At 36.6% G+C, this 19728-nt stretch overlaps 2 protein-coding genes across 3 annotated transcripts in view; both read left to right on the top strand.

Annotated features, from left to right (window-relative positions):
* The first annotated feature begins 253 nt into the window (after positions 1 to 253).
* On the top strand, positions 254 to 12650 carry septin5b (septin 5b). The gene is made up of 10 exons (XM_066650597.1): positions 254 to 393; positions 482 to 568; positions 1526 to 1649; positions 2537 to 2671; positions 3848 to 3965; positions 5541 to 5642; positions 7135 to 7231; positions 8995 to 9130; positions 9456 to 9558; positions 9940 to 12650. The coding sequence occupies exons 1-10, from the start codon at positions 384 to 386 to the stop codon at positions 10000 to 10002; spliced, it is 975 nt and encodes a 324-aa protein (XP_066506694.1). The 5' UTR covers positions 254 to 383; the 3' UTR covers positions 10003 to 12650.
* Positions 12651 to 14664: 2014 nt separating this feature from the next.
* The window catches only part of mctp1b (multiple C2 domains, transmembrane 1b), a 54249-nt gene continuing 49185 nt past the window's right edge, over positions 14665 to 19728 (top strand). Inside the window, exon 1 of one of the 2 annotated variants that reach the window (XM_066650854.1) lies at positions 14665 to 14923. In XM_066650854.1, the coding sequence (XP_066506951.1) occupies positions 14693 to 14923 (231 nt within the window). In that variant the 5' untranslated portion in view covers positions 14665 to 14692. Of the gene's footprint in view, positions 14924 to 18165; positions 18241 to 19728 lie in introns of those variants that run through there. The other variant, XM_066650855.1, reaches the window with a different exon arrangement.

The following is a 19728-nucleotide window of genomic DNA, read 5'->3' as shown; positions in this document are numbered from 1 at the left end:
ACCCTTATTTTCTGCATGAAAGGCAACTCTATTACCCACAACAATAATATACAATAATAATAATCCACATACAGCAGTTTCAAATTGGCGTACAATTTTATTATCCAATATGCAGAATTCAATATCTTGTCTATTTAAATAAAATATTCAATAACAGGGTATTACAATTAAAATATTGTAGTATTTAAAAAGCTGTGAAATTTCAATACATCACACAATACTAAGTAACAGGCCTAAAATGGTTTGTTCAATGTAAATTCCATATAAGACACTGTGTTTGTTTTCGGGTTTCTTTTTCCCAGGAGAAAGAATATGTTGGCTTTGCCACTCTCCCAAACCAGGTTCACAGGAAGTCTGTGAAGAAAGGCTTTGACTTCACCCTGATGGTGGCTGGTGAGAACTACTGTCTGTTTCCTGCCCCAGAAATTCAGCTGAGAGCTGACATGTTGTTTACTAAGACTGTTTTTGTTGTGTGTTTCAGGGGAGTCTGGTCTGGGGAAGTCTACACTGGTGAATAGTTTGTTTCTCACAGATCTGTACAAGGACAGGAAGTTGCTGAATGCTGAAGGTAGGATTCAGGTCATAGTAATATTCCAGCATATACCATCCCATGTGCTGTGTGCTTTTATCTTCAATGTACAATTTTAAAGCAACATTAGATATTATGCTGTTTTGCTGGCCTGTAATAGGGACAAAAGAGTCTCTATTGCCATTGCTACTCCGGGCTCGAAACTGCATTATGTAAAATTTGGACGTGGGCTCTGCCTTGATTTCAGAACAGTGCTGTAAAAGTGAATTACACCCTGCAACGGTCTTACCTAATGTTGCTTTAATGTAAGAAATTAGAGTGATGGGGTTTGGGCTATTTATTATTATTAGTTATTCTCCAAATAACCCAGTTATAGTCCATCATTCAAAACATGTTTTACTTTCTGAATGTTATACTGTTGCTATAAGCCTAATGATCCTTTAGTAAACAGTTTCCCAAAACGTCTCCTCTCAAACAAAATAAGGTCACATATATTGACAGGTCTTGTGTTTTAAGAAAAATATAAAAGTGGACACTATGTAGCTGGACACTGGGGAAATATATTTTGGACAAGATTCAAGGAACTCCACCTTTTCTTTTTTTAATAATACGTGCAAATGGATGCTAGAACAAAGCAGCAATTTCTGTTGTTTCTATTTACAAGCATAAATTTAATATAAATCTAGGAACGTCAATAAATTATGCAATACTTTGTCCTAAACCACACCAAAAAGTCTGAATGTTATTGAAGAGCTGGATACAGCAATTGAGCATGTGTTTTTGGAGTAGATTTGGGTATTTGTTGACTTCAATTATATGTTAGCATTGTTAGCCTTGTAGCTTGCACATCTAACATGTTTTTGCTGATAAACTACTACTTATACATTTCACTCCCAAACCACTATAAATGTAATGGGGTATATGAAATCATACTGTAAAATGGACAAGAAACATCTCAATACTTTTTAACCTCAATTATTCACTTTTTTTTATTAGAGCGCATCAACCAAACTGTTGAAATTACCAAGCACACGGTTGACATTGAGGAGAAAGGGGTGAAGCTAAAGCTGACCATTGTAGACACTCCAGGGTTTGGTGACGCTGTCAACAACACAGAATGGTATGGTTAATAGAACAGATTATGCTATTGTGGAACAATTCAATTACATAAACATGAATTTGGGCGGTTATGATTCAGCTTTTTCACCAGGACTGTTGCCACATGTGCAGTAATAAATGTGGCTCTCTCACTAAATGCAAATTAGGCAAATGTGCTGGGTACTCTGTAAATGTGTAAAGCTGTCAGTGTTCTCTTTGCAAATGATACATTTGCAGGAGAATTTATTGTCATTATGTGAGCTTTGGTAAGAGAATATCTTAAAGTTTAATTTCTCATACTTAAGACTTACTATAAATTGTATATGATTTATTATAATAACATTTCTATAAACTATATCAGTTACAACATATCATCCAATAGATATGCCTTAATATCTCATAATAGATTGAGTCTAATATGTATTACTATTCATTTAATAGTTATGACTTCTAATAACATTTTATTAAACTTAGCATTTATATAAGGTGTACATATATTTTCATGTGGTTATGTGTATCATATTTTAATACAAATTCAAAATTTGCAAATTCTTCTGCCCTTTTGGCATTGTATCGTAACTGTTGTGTAAAAATAAAAATGACAATTGTCTTTTTAAACTACTTAATTTTTAGGTTATTTTTTGTTGAACAAAATGAAATTAGTCATTCTTAACGCTAGAACAGTTACAAGAAATTGAAAAAAGAATGGGAGATTATTTGAGTTGCAATTTAAATTTACACAAAAAAAGCTATTAAACTTGTGTATACCAAATATGTTTGGGATAATTGCGTCTTATATGTTTAAGAAGTTTTTATTATTTTCATTATGGCATACCAAAGTGCATACTTACAAAAGTGAATGCATGTCTAGAAGAAGCAAATGAACAATGTGTGTGTCTTGCTTTGTAGCTGGAAGCCAATCACTGATTACATTGACCAGCAGTTTGAGCAGTACTTCCGGGATGAAAGTGGGCTAAACAGAAAGAACATCCAGGATAACCGTGTCCACTGCTGCTTGTACTTCATTCCTCCTTTTGGACATGGGTAAACCACCTGACACCACTGACCAAAACTATTTACACGTGCCTTGGGGCACATGGACCTCTAAGTCCTGTAGGACTAGTTTTAACAGATTAGCTTGAGGACCATCACAGTGCATCCAACAATAAATACAGCATGGCGTTTCTTTAATATAGATATAGAAAAAACGGCACAATAAATTCCATTCCTAATGCTTATATACTTTACTGAGGTTAGTGGTATATAAGCATATAGTAGTAGTAGACAGTTTATCCTATTGATTATCAGTTTATCCTATTGATTAAATTACAGGCAGACATCTCCAGAGTATCCCACTCAAGGCTGTTATATGTTTACCAGGAGCTATTACAATGTATTAGGTTTGAATTATTGATGAGGAGATGTTTGCACACAGTGGTATGGCTGAGAGTGAAAGAGAGAGATAGACCCACACACAGTTCTGAAGCTTCAGTGTTGACCAGCTAAAGTCACACTTGCTTTTTGTGATTTAAATATTTGTGTACATCTTCAGTTACGACTTTTTTGCTGCTTGATACAAAAGGAAAATTCGCATTGTTCTCAGGTTCCATGATACATATACAAGAGTCGTATTATATCTGCTTGGTATCATATATTTAACTCCAATCTTGGATACACAGTTGAGAGTGACACACAGCTGTTCAGTGTATAGCTGCTGTTTTATTTCTATAGTTTTGTTTTAATACATTTCAACTGTGGAAAAAAATGACCCATTTTGGCGCTTATGTTAATCTCCTAATATGATTTTGAAGCTTTCTTAGTTTATTGCTCAGTTTTACTATGAGTAAAAAGATGTTGTTTCCTCTACCCATTCTAGACACTCCTTCTTCATTCACAGATGAGCCATGCATTATTACAAACATGACCTTTTTGGTTATTGATTTTGGGTGAATATTTTTTGATATTGCAATATATATTACAGAAATACTAAATATTGCGATGAATTTTCCCTGATATCATTAATATGCATTCATTCATTCATTCATTCATTGTCTGTAACCACCTCCAGGGTGTATTCCTGCCTTGCATCCAATGATTCCAGGTAGGCTCTGGACCCACCACAACCCTGAACTGGATAAGCGCTTACAGTTAATGAATGAATGAATGAATGATATTGAATATTCTATGTACTTGCTTTAACTCTCCTTCCCTGCCTCCCAGGCTGCGGCCAGTGGATGTCGAGTTCATGAAGGCGCTTCAGGACAAGGTTAACGTGGTTCCCCTCATCTCCAAGGCTGACTGCTTGACGCCAGCAGAGATGAAGAAGATGAAGGACAGGGTGAGGGGCATGGGGGCTGTCACGTGTGCACACACACACACACACACACACACATATGCACATAGTAATGTAAGCAACCATGCCCTATAAATTTGGGACTAACAATTTTAAATAAAAAGAGAAAACAGTGATAAAATCTATTGTGATCTGTATTTGTCCAAACTTCATGCAGACACAGACACACGTGTTGTTTTTATTATTATTATTTTTTTAATTCTTACTCTGGAATCTTTGCCTGTAGTGCATTACAAAACGTTTGTACATTGGAAATTGTAAACTAGAAACAATGAGTGTTTTTACATGGACCTAATAATCCATTCTTAATCAGATTTCTGCTGTTAGTGGAAACGTACCCGGAGAGAATGTAGATCGTCTCAGACACATATCCTGAAGTTCTCTTACAGTTCTCCATCGCAGAGGCAAACACTGAATTTAGAGGAACACTATGTAATATTTTTAAAATTCTTCAAAATCATTGTGATTTGTCACTGACCTGTAACAAGGAGAACAGAGCTTCTGTCACTGGAACTCAGGACTCAGCTCTGCAGGAAAATGCACTGTGTAAGTTTTGGAGGAGGGTAGGAAACCACACCCTCACTTTACCTCCCCGTTGCTGTCAGTACAATGCTGTAAAGATGTATTACACTAGGGGGAGCTCCAGGAGCAAAAAACCCAAATCTGACATGGTGTTCCTTTAAAAGAACAGATGTTCAATTCATTTGCATTTCAACAGCAGTGTAGAGAAAGCTGTTAGAAGGGCAGCACTGGGTAATTTTAAAAGTACAATCCATATTCACAGGTAAAGTGGTCCAAAGCTGCAGCAGGAAGTTTATGTCTTTCTGTGATATTATTGGCTGTTGCAAAGCAGAAATCAAATTATTGCTGGACTCATGTAAACTGTTCTGTATTTGACTATTAAGCAGGTAAACACACTCATTGTAAAATGTTCTAAAACTTCTAACATAGGCAAAGTATTTATGCTTAGGTATGAAACAAGAATTCAAAAAAGGCCTAGTTCTCTATGAGCAAGGGATGGTTTAATTTCTTGCTGCTTTGTTAAAATATGTGGCAGCATTTCAAACAGTCTAAGTGCAATTTGCAACAGCAAGGATTGTAGTTATTAAATAGGGTGCAAATCTATATGAAAAGGACCATGAGAAAAATGTAAAATCTTCAGTCTTCAAGGGATTAATTGTTAATTAATTAATGAGCGCTGGTGAAGGGAATTGTGATGGAACAAGTTGATACATTTTTGGAATGTGTTTCACGCATGAAATATGGAGTTTGCATATATTACATATGTTTTAAAAAAAATAATACTTCAATAAAACCTAATAATAATTTTTTTCTGTTTTGGTAGCAATTGACAAACATTTTAAGTTGGAAAGTACCTTAGGGAACTGGCTTGCAACTTCCTCCCTCCCATACAACTCATACTCACATTTGGGAAATGCTACACAAGGGTCCTATTTGGCACTTTGTGTCAATGACACTATTTGTCCTTGGTTGGAATTGGTGTCAAAGTCACTAATGTAATGCATGAATTTTCATGCATGGTTCATCCTTGTTCTCAAGGTGAGAGAAGAGATTGAGAAGTTTGGAATCAAAGTGTATCAGTTCCCTGACTGCGACTCTGACGAGGACGAGGAGTTCAAGCAGCAGGACAGAGAGCTGAAGGTCAGTACAACTTGCTCATTTGCTGTTGTAAAACACTTGCACTGACTGACACATTGGATAAAAATTGGTTATGTTGAAGGATGTTATTTTTGTTGTTGTTGTTGCTGTTGTTGACTGCTGTCAAAACTACACCACATTTTGGGAAGTCCGTAGTTATTTTAGCCAGACAAACTTTATGTGCTACAACAACATGGCTTTGTATACACAGAGTGCATATGCTTGACTGACCTTCCTACAGTCCAGATCTGTCTCCATCATGAAGAGATGAATCAGGCAAGCAATAACAGACTCTTGAGCTGGTGAAGTCTTGTATCAAGCATAAATGCACGAAAAGTCCACTTGCAAAACTTTCAAATTAGTTATCCCCTGTTCCCGAATTAAAAGTAAATGTTATGTATCACAGGGTGTCATTTTGTGATACCACTTTTAAATGACAACACATAAAAAGGTACATTAAAAAAAATGTTTATTACATGGTTATTAATTAGGTTGTAAACATCTGAAAGGTCATTTATCCTTATTATCACAAGGATACAACGGTCAACGGTGGCCTGTTTTTGTCTAGTACTGAAAGTGTCATTTTACATACTGAAAATGTCCAGATAAAGAATAAGCTAGTCATTTCATATGTTCTGGTGGACCACATTGTCATCATTTTCTAATAGTGTATTTTCTAATAATTTACACTCTATTGGTGATTTATTGATGAAATTGGGTGGTTAAATGGTTAAACTTATTAACAAATATTTGCTGAAGCAGACAGGCTTAAAGGAACACTATGTAATATTTTTACCTTTAAATTACATCTTCAGAATCATTGTGAAGCTGCACTGATCTGTAATCGGGTGCCTCTGCCATTGATAATCTGGGCTCAGCACTGCAGAAACTCCACTGTGTAACTTGGAGTAGAGTACGAAACCACCCCAATCCCGCCCCCTCCCCATTGTTTTCAGTGTAGTGTTGTTGAAATAAATTACACTTGGGGGAGTCCAGGAGCAAAATACGAAATCTTACATTTCTTACATATGTATCTTTAATGTTGACTGACAGAGAAAACAAAGTAAGGTCAGTATCTGGCAAGATCTGAGGTATAACTGTAGATGGATGTGGGTTCACTCTTTGGCAAATAACAAGTCACTCTTGCCCTTTCCGTGCTAATCTGTGTTATAAATGATTATAAATAACTTCGAATGTGTTTACAACCTAATACATTACCATGAATATACAGATTGTAAAGCATTTTTAAACCTTTATAAGTGTAGTCTTATTATAAAGTGCTACTCAAATTTTAGTCTGTTTTAGACAATTTTCATTTGTAACATACTTTCTGTCCAAACTACATGCCGTAACATTTCAAGTAGTTTTGCCTCGTTCCTTTAAACAACACATTTGCTAACTATAGAGCTTTATTATTTCCAGTCTGAAGTCTGGATGAGTGATAAGTCGTTAGTAAATAATTTTGTTAAAATTATCTTTATATTGTTTGTCACAGGAGAGCACGCCGTTTGCTGTGATTGGGAGTAACACAGTGGTAGAAGCTCGAGGCCAGCGGGTCAGAGGAAGACTCTACCCATGGGGCATTGTTGAAGGTCAGCTCAACTTGTGCTTGAATAGTTATATCTCAAAACTCATTGTATTTTATGACATTTTCACACTTAGTTTTACTCTAGTTGAATCAGGCTGGTTGGTTTTCACCTATGGTGTGATTGGTTTAGGCAGGAGTGAATACAGTAACTTTAATCGGATGCGGATCAAAACAAATGTTCTAAGACCATTAATAGGAGGTGGCCTTAGTCTGGTCCCAAATGAACACTGGAATGTTTTCACTCATACTGTATAAGCCGTCGGTTTAACATGTTGATGGTTAGCTTGTTGTACGTTCTCATTATTAGCTACCTTTTTCTGCTCATTCGCCTGAAGGCAGCACATCTTCTTTCCAAAGTCTCAAGCAATTTTTCAAGATGTGCCTTTGAAAATTGTGAATTAAGCGTTCTGTATGTGTAGTTTTATTTGGCATATTGCCCAAATTGTGAGTAAAGCTATGAAGAAATGCCATGTCTGCTGCTGCTCAGAGATGTTGCACTAGTTCAGAACATGGGTTTACTTTCTTGCTCTTGTCCCAGATTGGTCTGACAAATAAGCATTGAGAACTTTCTCACATGGTTTCAGGATCGTGGTGTGTCTAAAACCTGCCCGGAATCATTGGGTGCAAAACAGGAACACACCCTGGAGGGGGCGCCAGTCCTTCACAAACCCACACACATCTATGGACACTTTTGAGTCACCAATCCACCTACCAATGTGTGTTTTTGGAAAGTGGGAGGAAACCAGAATACCTAGAGGAAACCCATGCGGACACAGGGAGAACACACACAAACTACTCACAGACAGCCGGACTCAGACAGACATACTCACCCGGAGCAGGACTTGAACCCACAACATCCAGGTCCCTGTGGGACTGCGACACTACCTGCTGCGCCACCGTGCCGCCCTGAATCCAACAACAAACAGGAAAAACAGTAAAGTGTATGTCAAGTCACTTAATGCAAAACAACTACATTAGAAACATCAAATTATTCTGAAATATATTTAGACATTACTAATATACTGCTGGCTGGCACCAGCAGGTAGTGTCACAGTCACACACCTCCAAGGACCTGGAGGTTGTGGGTTCAAGTTCAAGGCTGTCTCAAAGGAGTTTGGTGTGTTCTCCCTGTGTCTGCATGGGTTTCCTCCAGGTTCTCCAGTTTCCTCCCACAGTCCAAATACACAAGTTGGTAGGTGGATTGGCTTCTCAAAAGTGTCCATAAGTGTGAGTGTGTGAATGAATGTGTGAGTGTGTGTCGCACTGTGAAGGACTGGCACCCCCTCCAGTGATTCCAGGTAGGCTCCAGACCCACCGCGACCCTGAAATGGATAAGCAGTTTCAGACAATGAATGAATGAATAATATACTGCTGTGCACAGACATAAACAAGATTTGGGTGTCCTGATCAGACTATGTGTATTATTGTTTTTTTAAGTGAAAATAACTACACACTTAATTATAAAGAACACACCTCTACATGTTTTAATGCACACGTACTATTTATATGATGAATTTAACAAAAAGGATAAAGAATAAAAAGAAAAAATGTTTATGCAGAACTTATGGTAGGACATGTAAAATAGACACAAATTGCATTTACAGATAAATGCTATATTCAGTCACGTTCTCTACAGAGGGAACTTATTTTAAGTTATTAAATTAATCAACATGGCACCAGATCAGTGGTGTTCAAACTTTTGCACGGGAATACCTTACCTATTTGTACCTAATATTTTTTACTGTGTTTGTGTATATGTGCTAACAGTGGAGAATCAGTCACACTGCGACTTTGTCAAGCTGAGGAACATGCTTATTCGTACACACATGCACGACCTGAAAGACATCACATGCGACGTTCACTACGAAAACTACAGAGCCCAGTGCATTCAGCAGATGACCAGGTACATGCTCATTATGTAACACTGGTGTAGCATAGTGGACAACACCCCTGTTGTTTACCAGGAAGTTTCAATTCCCCATTCAGGCACACTACATTTTACTAAAATTCCTTGGGCAAGACTCCTAACATTAGTCTACCTCTTTAACACAATTCAAATAGCTCAGAGTAGCTGTGGTTGAGAGTGTCTGCAAAATGCCATAAATGTAAAATACCATACTTCACTGACTGTCTTTGTTTAATAGCTTTTATTTATTTGACAAATGTTTGTGTCTTTTGAAATAATATGTTTTTTGTGATGGACTGAAGCAAATTCTCATGTTCTTCAGCAAACTGACTCAAGACAATCGTGTGGAGAGTCCTATTCCCATACTACAGCTGTCCACTCCTGATGTTGAGACAGAGAAGCTGATCAAAATGAAGGATGAGGAGGTGAGGAGGAATATAAATGCCATTCAAATGTCTCTTTTTTACATATGCCTGTGAACAGTAGCATTTTATTTTTTATTATGGACATGTGAATAATTTGTTATATTAGTATCTTGCCTAGTAGTTTTAAAGTACTACAGCACTACAAACTCAGTATAGTAAGAATACAGGCTTGTATCCACAGAATTAAAAAACTGACTGTAGTTTCATTGTAATGAACTGGTCTCATTGTGCTACAATGTATTAAGCCTGCTGAAGAAATGAAAGAAAAAGCTGTAGGGTAAATGTGTGAACAATGTGTGAAAAACGGGTTTTCTCTGTTTCTCTTTTTGGTCATTTTCTTTCCTTTCATTTTTGTTTCTGCTTTTCTGTCTTTGTACACAGCTGAGGAGGATGCAGGAGATGCTTCAGAAAATGCAGCAGCAGATGCATGAGCAGGATTTGTGAAGTAAAGCAGCTTGATGATGGTGGAGAACAAGTAGCACTGAGAAGATGTGGTGGATTTACCCTGGTCTGCATTTTCTTTCACTCCTGATCTTAGTCGGAGAAAGCATTTTTATAAATGTAATACGCTAACGCTGCATTCCATTTGCAGTCGGATGTCAGAAATTTCAAGTTCCAAGTAGGAAATTTCAACTGGAATGCCCCCAGAGTCAGCAGAGCCTCACCAACCTCGAGTTCCGAATCCAAGATGGCTGCATGCACATAAATAGCATGTAAAAGCAGTAGTATCATTGTTTATTAGAATTTCTCTTCACGTACTGTCCCACTGCTGTATGTGGACAAGTTTTCATGGTGTTTAAATGCATAAAATATTACATAATGCACTGGTATCAACTGATATTGCTAATAATGCTAACCTCTAACAATGAGCATAGTTAATTATCCTTTCTTAATCTGATTTCTGCAGATATCATTCAAGTGGACATGTGAACAGTATAGTATGATTTTTGAGACTGTAATACGGTCTAGAAATCAGATTAAGAAATCTGTGTAAGAGCTGGATTTTTATGTGCAGTTATTGGATTTTTAAAATGTAAACACAATCAGTGAAAACCTAGAGCATAGGGTTTTGTGAATGTTTAACTGGAACACAGTCATCTTGGTGTGAGGTCCTTCCCAGCTCCGACATCCGACTTTTGAGGTAAAAGGAATGCAGCATATACAACCCCAATTCCAATGAATTTGGGACATTGTGTAAAACATAAATAAAAACAGAATATGATGATTTGCAAATTCTTTTCAATCCATATTCAATAGAATACACTATAAAAACAATTTGAATTGTGGACTCCTCAGGCCACAGGACACTTTTCCACTTTGCGTCAGTCCATCTCAGATGAGCTCGGGCCCAGAGAAGTTGGCAGCGTTTCTGGGTGTTGTCGATATATGGCTGTCGATTTGCATGGTAGAGTTTTAACTTGCACTTGTAGATGGAGCAACAAACTGTGTTCACTGACAATGGTTTTCTGAAGTGTTCTTGAGCCCATGTGGTAATATCCGTTAAAGAATGATGCCGGTTTTTAATGCAGTGCCGCCTGAGGGATCAAAGGTCACGGGCATTCAATGTTGGTTTTTGGCCTTGCTGCTTATTTGCAGAGATTTCCAGATTCTCTAAAATCTTTTGATGATATTATGGACTGTAAATGATGAAATCCTTAAATTCTTTGCAACTGTACGTTGACAAACAGTCCTCTAGCGGAAACTGATTTGCTCATGTCATGACCAGTCATGACACTCACCTGTTCCCAATTAACAGGTGTTTTTGAAAATTCCTCAAATTTCCGAGTCTTTTGTTGCCCCTGTCCTAACTCTTTTGGAACGAGTTGCAGGCCTCAAATTCAAAATGAGTGAATATTTGCTAAAAAAGTTTATCAGTTTGAACATTAAATATCTTGTCTTTGTAGTGTATTCAATTGAATATATGTTGAAAAGGATTTGCAAATAATTGTATTCTGTTTTAATTTATGTTTTACACAACGTCCCAACTTCATTGGAATTGAGGTTGTAGATCTTGGCTAATGCATTAAAATTATCTAATGGTAAAATAGGAGCCCGATACAACCATTTTGTTTTAAGTTTGAATATTGATTTGCATTACACTAAACGGAAGTTTCTGTCACTTACACACTTGTGTTATGATATCGTACGTAAAGACATGTTTTATTACTGTGGTAGTTTTATACACAGTGGTTAACTGTTAGTGTTTCCTTCTCCCCTTTAATTTATTCCATGTTATACTACAATGGTTTTGTTGGTTTTTATTTATTTTTTTGAATGCTTCATGTGGATTGTTATTTCTGAATATTTATATGTGAGTGAGGGAGAAACAGAAACAATGCAAGATGTTACTTAATTGTGTGGAGCAATAGTGTATTTTGTTCTTTGACTTATTTATTATAACACTTAGTAATAGTTTTGTAACCGGGTTTTTGTGTTTTTGGACAGTTTTCAGCAAGTTATAAGTCCTTCCTTAACCACTAGTTTTGTCACACATTGTTATTTATTAACATGTAAGAGTACACTGTATATATTTTACATATATGTGCTCTACATGTTTGTAATATTTTCTGTTGCTTCAAAAACCTACCCTGCCAAAGTATAAGCTGCCTGATATTTCAAAATCATAGAGGAGACATTTTGTGCTCTTTCTCTTTTATTGTTCTCAATTTTATATATGTTCCTCTGATGATAATAAGCCAAGACAAATTTTAATATTGCAAAATCAGTTTTCATAGAATTGTGTCTACCATTTTTGACATAATAAACATGTATACAATCCAATAATCAAAACTAACTTTTGCTATATTGTCGACTGCAATAATTACGTTGGAATATTGAATCATTATCAGTGCACTGATGTATGGTGTGTATGTGTTTGGCATAGGTTTAGCTGAGGTTACACATCTGACTCAGAAGCTACCTTTAGAAGCTACCGTGTTAAGTATTTGAGGTATTTTAATCTGCATGCCAAACAACAGCTGTTATGGTTCACTGTTTTTATGACAAATAAAGGACTTGTTCCTTGCTTACCATAGTCTTAAGTGTGTTAATTACATAGTTTGCAGTTTTTACTAAAACTTTAAACCATAAGTCTCTACACTTGCATTCCTCACACTTGTAGCTATAAAACAAACTTATTATTTATAGCTACTACATAATAAGTCTAATTTAAGAGGTCAGAAATACTCAACTTTGGTCAACAACAATATACTGACCAGAGCATTTATGATGTGTCCACATACTACAAATGCTGTCTGTATGTATATTATACATTCTCAAGAATAATTACTGCTCACTAGTTATACATTAAAAATATTCAATAGAAAAAAAATATTAAAAGAAATTTTTTTAGATGAAAACAGTGCTGAATGACATTTATTTAGTCATTGGAAGAGGTTCTGGGCTGTCACTGAAAAGAATCTAAGTTCACATGTTAGACTGCAGACAGAATAACATAGAGGTTTCTATTTACCTTAGTAGATTTTGATAGTTGTGTACATTTCTGAGTGCTTCTGACTAAAACATTACACTTCAGCCTGCACGAAAGTGTATTCCTGAGGAGAGGGATGTGCATGTTCCTCAATTCCACTTTAGTCCTTCACCTTTTATTTTCATTTCTTCTTTTGGGGTTTATTTTCATTTGCTAACAACTTTCATTAGGTGTATTTAGGTTTGCTGCATTTCCAATGGGGACAGGCCTTTTTACTTATATATGTTTATTGTTTTATGGGATAAGGTTTTACACTCACTCAAATTAATACTGTAACACAGGCGTCACCAAAAATGGGGGCCTTGGTCTGGACCTGAGCCCAGTGAGGTTTCTGTCTGGATCAGTGTAAAATGTTTTGATGAATTAATGAAAATAAACATTAATGTTCATGGAGTGCGATTGTCACGGCAATTTACAAAGTGTGCAGCTAATGCAGTTAATATAGCAAAAGCATCACTGAATTAATCCAACCAAACTGATAGTTTACCCTGTGCGTTCTGTTTAGTGGGACATAATTGTGAAGACTTCATGGCTTGCTCCCAAATATGTTGATGCAGGAAACTGAACTTTTAAAGGTGAATAGATTTTATATATATATATATTAAATAAAATGTGCTTGATTTAAAGGACTGCAGTTCTCTCTGGTTTGTTTGTTCCCTGTGTCTTTTAAAGTTGAATGGTATGTTTAAGTACAAAACAACCATTGTTTATATGTGGCAGAAGTTAAACTTGTCTGTAAGGTTTTATTCACTGTTGGAATGACCACAGAAACTAGTTTGTAATCTCTTTTCAGGATTTTTCTCTTTGCAGTTTCTCGCTGTAAACTGAGACAGAAGAACCCTGTTGTTTTTTATTTTTTGTAATTGTTTGCTAACACTAGGGCTTTGCATATTAGACCAGTTTTCAGCATGAAGACAGACTTAAGAGCTAGGTCAGGAAATATTCAAAATTTATTTTTAAGTGTTTTTTGTGTTTTTATTATTATTTTTTTTAAAGGAACAATAGATTGTACATTTACCTTAAAATTACACCTTCTAAACCACTGTGATGTTCCACTGATCTGGAATAAGGAGAATAGATCCTCTGTTGTCTCCACTCAGACATTACTTACAACTCAGACTCCACTTTAGATGAGGGTAGGAAAGAACTCATCATGATTTCTGGAAAATAAAAATGGATTACAGTCTGCAACTGTAGGTGGAGCTCATAAGCAAAAATACCAAATCTTATAGTGTACATTTAATTACAATACAAAATGTTTATTAATTGTGGGATACATTTGATCAACTGGTAGAAATTAACAAAATGTGTAAAAAACAAAAACAAACAAACAAACAAACAAAAACATTACTGTTCCCCAAAATGTCCTCCCAGACCTCTTTTTATCAAAACTGAGTAAGGATTATTCGAAAACCCGTGTGCTATACCTCTTTTTAAAGATGAAACGGTGTCACTACTTCAGCCTCCGCCTCTTCTCCACCTCTCCTGCGCCTCCTTGCGTCCACCCCGTCAGCTCCTCAGTGCACCATGGAGGAGAGAGAGGGCCACGCGGCTCACGGGACCTCGCGGAGGGCCCTCCAGATAAAGACGCGTTTCTCTCTGAGCCCTAAGGCGAGTAAGAAGGAGGGGAAGCCGGACGGACTCATGTGGCCGTTTAAGAAGCGAAAGCAGGCGCATCTGGTGCGCGCCCTCTCCGCCTCTCAGCCCGAGCTACGCGCCGCGCCGCCTCCAGAGGAGCCCGCAGCGGAGAACCCAACATCTGGCCAGCTGCAGCCCCGCGTGCTGCCCAGCGGCTCACCTCTGCTCGGCTCCGCCAGGGTCGAGAGGGTCGCGCGCTTGGCAGATGTGCGCGAACAGCTGGCTAAGAGCTGCAAGGTGAGTACCCCCGCAGGAGACATTCTTAACCACGGTAAAATGCAAAAGTTTGGACACTCCTGAGTGAAAAGAAGTGAACAAACTGGAGATGTATCTTGCAGCTTTTAGAACATGATTCATCTGGCATTTACTTAATTTAACATGATAGTACAAATGGCTAATATTTTATATTTAATTTCTCCCAACTTTGCTACATTTTAACCTGTTCTTCAGTGGCCAGGAACCTCACAGGACCACCACAGAGCAGGTACGATTTGGGTGGTGGATCATTCTCAGCACTGCTGTGACTTTAACATGACAGTGGTGTGTTAGTGTGTTGCATTGCTACAGTGGCTCAGACACAACAAAGTGCTTTTAAACACTGTTCATTGACTGTCCACTCAGACACAACTACCTTGTTGGTCCACCTTTTAAAGGTAAAGTCAGAGACAATAACTTGTCTGGTGCTGCACATTTTCCAGTGGCTAATATATGTTCAATAAACGATAAAGGTTAAATAACATAAAATAAACTCTAGGACGCCACCCACAAGACACTTTTGACTGCAGCATTTTCATTGCTGGACTATTCTCAGTAAAGAAGTGACACTGAAACCTTTAAAAACTCTGATCCAACACACAGCAGCACAACACACATTAACACCATGTCAGTGTCAGTGCAAGGCTGAGAAGGATACACCAAGCAAATCATACCTGCTCTGTGGTAGTCCTCTAGCGGTTCTGACGACTAAAGAACACAGATGAAGTATGCAGAACAACAATGGATTACAATTTGTAATTGTAGATCCACAAAGTGCTCCTGTATGATCGTGGATACAAGAGAACGGACAGTGACTGGAGATAGAAGGAGGTGGTCAGAATATTCTGATGATGACTGTGTTTGTAGAATTACAAATGTATAAATGCTGAAGACATGCTTGTTTTGAGTAAATATATTCAGATATCTTGAAATATTATTGGTGTCAAAACATCTTCAGATTGTGTCTACAGATACACTATATTGTTAAAGTATGTGCTTGACTGACTTTGCATGCATATGAACCTGAGAGACATCCCATTTTTAATCCATAGGGTTTAATATGTTGTCTGCTTATTTTCTGGGAATGCTTTCCACAAGGTTTATGGGAATTTTTTACCATTCTTTCAGTAGTGAATTTGTGAGGTGTTGGACAAGAAGGCCTGGCTCCACTCTAATTCACCCCAAAGTTTTCTGTTGGGTTGAGGTCAGGGCTCTGTTTAGGCCAGTCAAGTTCTTTCACACCCGCATCCATGTCTTTGTGGTCCTTGCTTTGTGCACTGGTGCACAGTCATGTTGGAACAGGAAAGGATCATCCCCAAACTGTTCCCAAAAAATTGGGAGCATGAAATTGTTAAACCTCTTGGTATGCCAAAGGATTAAGAGTTTCTTTCACAGAAGCCCGACTCCTGAAATACAACTCCACACCAAAATCACCCCTCCATCAAAATTTACACTTGGCACAATGCACTCAGACAAGTCCCGTTCTCCTGGCAACTGCCACACCTAGAGTCGTCCATCGGATTGCCAGACACAGAAGCTTGATTTGTCACTCTAAAGAACACATCTCCACTGCTCTAGAGTCCAGGGGCAGCATGCTTTATACCTCTGCATCTGACGTTTTGCATTGCGCTTGGTAATTTAAGGCTTGGATGCAGCTGCCATTCCATAAAGCTCTCTACACATTGTTCTTGAGCTAATTTGAAGGCTATATGAAGTTTGGAGGTCTGTGTTGATTGACACTGCATCAAGTTTGCAACCTCTGCACATTCTGTGACTCAGTATACTTGCTATGCTATTTCATGTGGCCTACTACTTAATGGCTGAGTTGCTGTCGTACTCAGTTGTTTCCACTTTTTAATAATACCACAGACAGTTGACATGCCATGGAAGTGATTGGAATGCTTGAATTTTATGATTTGGATCTGAATGAATACTTTTGGTCAATATAGTGTAATCTTAATTAGTGGTCTTCAGTTCTTAAGACAAGCTATAATATGTCTTTGAAGTTCTTCATACATGGTGATAGATGGGTATGGGTTTATGAATTTGCCACACACTCTCTACTTCATGCATTATTGCTGTTTCAGATAACAAAAACTGACTAAAGACAGGCAAGAAGGAGGTAACCTGGTGATTCAAAGTGAGGGTATTCCCCTGTTATTCATAAATGGTGCTGAACTTTCAAAATTTGAATGTCGTTTATCAAAGTTAGTATCAGTGCAAACATGCTAAAATTTGTGTAACACGTTCTCCCATACTTATAAGTATTAGTATTTTTAAATACTTTTTAGTTTTTAATATTTTTAGTTTTCTAGGTGTGAAAAAACAAAAACATGTTTCTACAGAAAATGCAGTGTGAGAACGTGTTACACTCTTTTTAGCTTCATTGTGCTGAGCATTTTTGAACTGACAAAACTACAAAGAAAAAAATTTCCAATGTAGAATTTAATTCCACTGAAGAATTAATGAATAGTTTTTTTTTTTGTTTTTTTTTAAACATAATCATTTATTATTTGAATCATGCAACACACTTCAAAAAAAGTTAGGAATGAGACAGGTTTACTCTGTTTTTACCATTTATTATTATGAAGTTTAATTGTTATTAATTATTATTATGAAGTGTCATTACCTCAAGGAATGGCCACACCCATGTAAATTGCGAGGCGTTATCTTGTGATTAAGGATTAACACTGGCTAGTGAGCTCATGGCAAGGCAACATGAATTTGAATGAGGCATAATAGTGGGAAACACATGTCAGAATTATACATGTAGTCTTGCCATTTTTCTGTTTGGAGGTACATTAAACATACTCCAAACATTTGTTCACTTAGTGTGCACTTTTAGTAATGTGTATTAATGGCTAACTGAATATTACTGGCTCTACATATCTAGACAGCACTTAATAAACAACACTCACTGTATTTAAGTTGACAGGTCCTTTGAAAATCTTGTTATATGTCATGATAACAACCATAAACTATTTGGAGCTTTCTCCACACTAACTTACCTGAGTAAACCTGCCTATTGGACCTAATATAAGTCTGATTTGTATTCCACTGGCAAGAAATCTTAATTGTTAATTGTGTTAGTGTGATGAAGTAACATCACATCAGGTGGTACACAATGATATGATGGTTATGTTTTGAATTGCAAAATACTGTTGCTGTAACTGCAGGATAGATATCTTGCAAGACCAAAACAGACTCGCCATTCTTCACTTGTGTGTTTCCTGTGCTAACTTCACCAAATTCTACTGTTATATCCCTGAGTGAAAAAAGAGATATACTTCAACATGAAGGTCAGTTCACAGTATATTTCAACTGCTTTTTAACATGATTACATGTATATGCACTGTAACATATTACCTTTTTGTGTAAGGTTTTTAAGTGTGTGAAAAGGAGTTTGCATAGTCAAATTTTTTTCAGGATCCAGGAAGAATAAGTTCTTGATATTGACTCACCAAACACAGTGTAGATGAGAGTCATCCAGGACAAGAAAACTTGTAACTTATAGTTGTAACTTCATTAATTTAATTTAATTTTGAATCTGGTTCAGAATCCGAGTGAATGAACTGTCACTGGTATCAGTTTAATTATTTTGAATATCTGTAAAAGTGCAGTAATCTGTAAAATCTAAAACTAACTCTCATGTGAAACTTAGAAAAATGCTAGGCTTCTAATGGTATATACATCAAATAGAAAATCTGGATTTGGCAGAAAGACTTCTTTTAAAGGGAACCTCTGATTATGGGGAACTGCTTTTCTCTCGTTAGTTTACTTTCAGAAGCTCCAGGTCTTTTAAAATGGAATGGTATGATTGAAGAATAAAAGGACTGTTATCTGTACGTGGCTGAAGTTTAACTTGTCTGTCATTTTTTCTTGAGATAAGGAACAAAAATATGTTTTACGCTGAAGTCTACTTTGTGTTAAAAAAAATCAAGTAATTGACAATAAAAAATACTTTAAAGTTAAAATCTGAAGGATCTGTGATTACTCCTTAAGTTAATATAGTTTTAAATAATTTTATTATAATTTGGTAAAATGCAGGCTCTGTACTTGAACAGTACATGCAATTTCAGTTGTTCTCAACAATAGGTCATAATGTCAGACTGCCCAAAAATGCTATATGTTTTATGTCAGAGTTAACATTTAAGTTGACAGGCGCTCTGAAAATCTTTTTACATGTCATGGATAACAACCACACACTAAAAGAAAAATCTTTGACTGAATTTAAAATCATGGAAAGTATTTCCACACAATATAATTGCTTTCTTTAAACTTAAGATTATTTATTTCAGTTGGATAAACTTAATATTTTCTTAAAGCTCCAACTCATTAATGGTATCTGAACTAATTTAATAGTGTTAATGAAATTTTACTTATGTCAGTTAAAGTTGATCAAAAGCTAATGTGTGTTGAACTGGTTTGACTTATTTTACTTATGTTGTTCCAATTTGCTGCACTAAGCTTTATGTAATAGGATTAACTGTTGATTTAACTTCTTTTAATTATGCTGGTCCAACTTATTTTAACACTTTGGTGTCTAATGATATTTTGTTGATTTTTGCATATTTTCTGAAATCTGCCTTAAAAAGAACTTGCATACAATATCCAAGTTTTATTTCAAAGTGTTCAGAACAATCTCAGCTCTATCTATTAATGAGGCCCATGTGACAGACAAGGGAGGCGGACATACATGCAAGGAATTTTATTTAAAAAGACTACAACTAAACAAAACAAACACGAACAAGGAGAAAAACACTAACTACATAAAACTAAACTGGAAC

This window comes from Hoplias malabaricus, chromosome 18 (assembly GCF_029633855.1).
Source record: "Hoplias malabaricus isolate fHopMal1 chromosome 18, fHopMal1.hap1, whole genome shotgun sequence".
In the NCBI taxonomy this organism is placed as follows: domain Eukaryota; kingdom Metazoa; phylum Chordata; class Actinopteri; order Characiformes; family Erythrinidae; genus Hoplias; species Hoplias malabaricus.
Note: the sequence above shows the minus strand (reverse complement) of the source record. Positions and strands in the feature narration are given on the sequence as shown.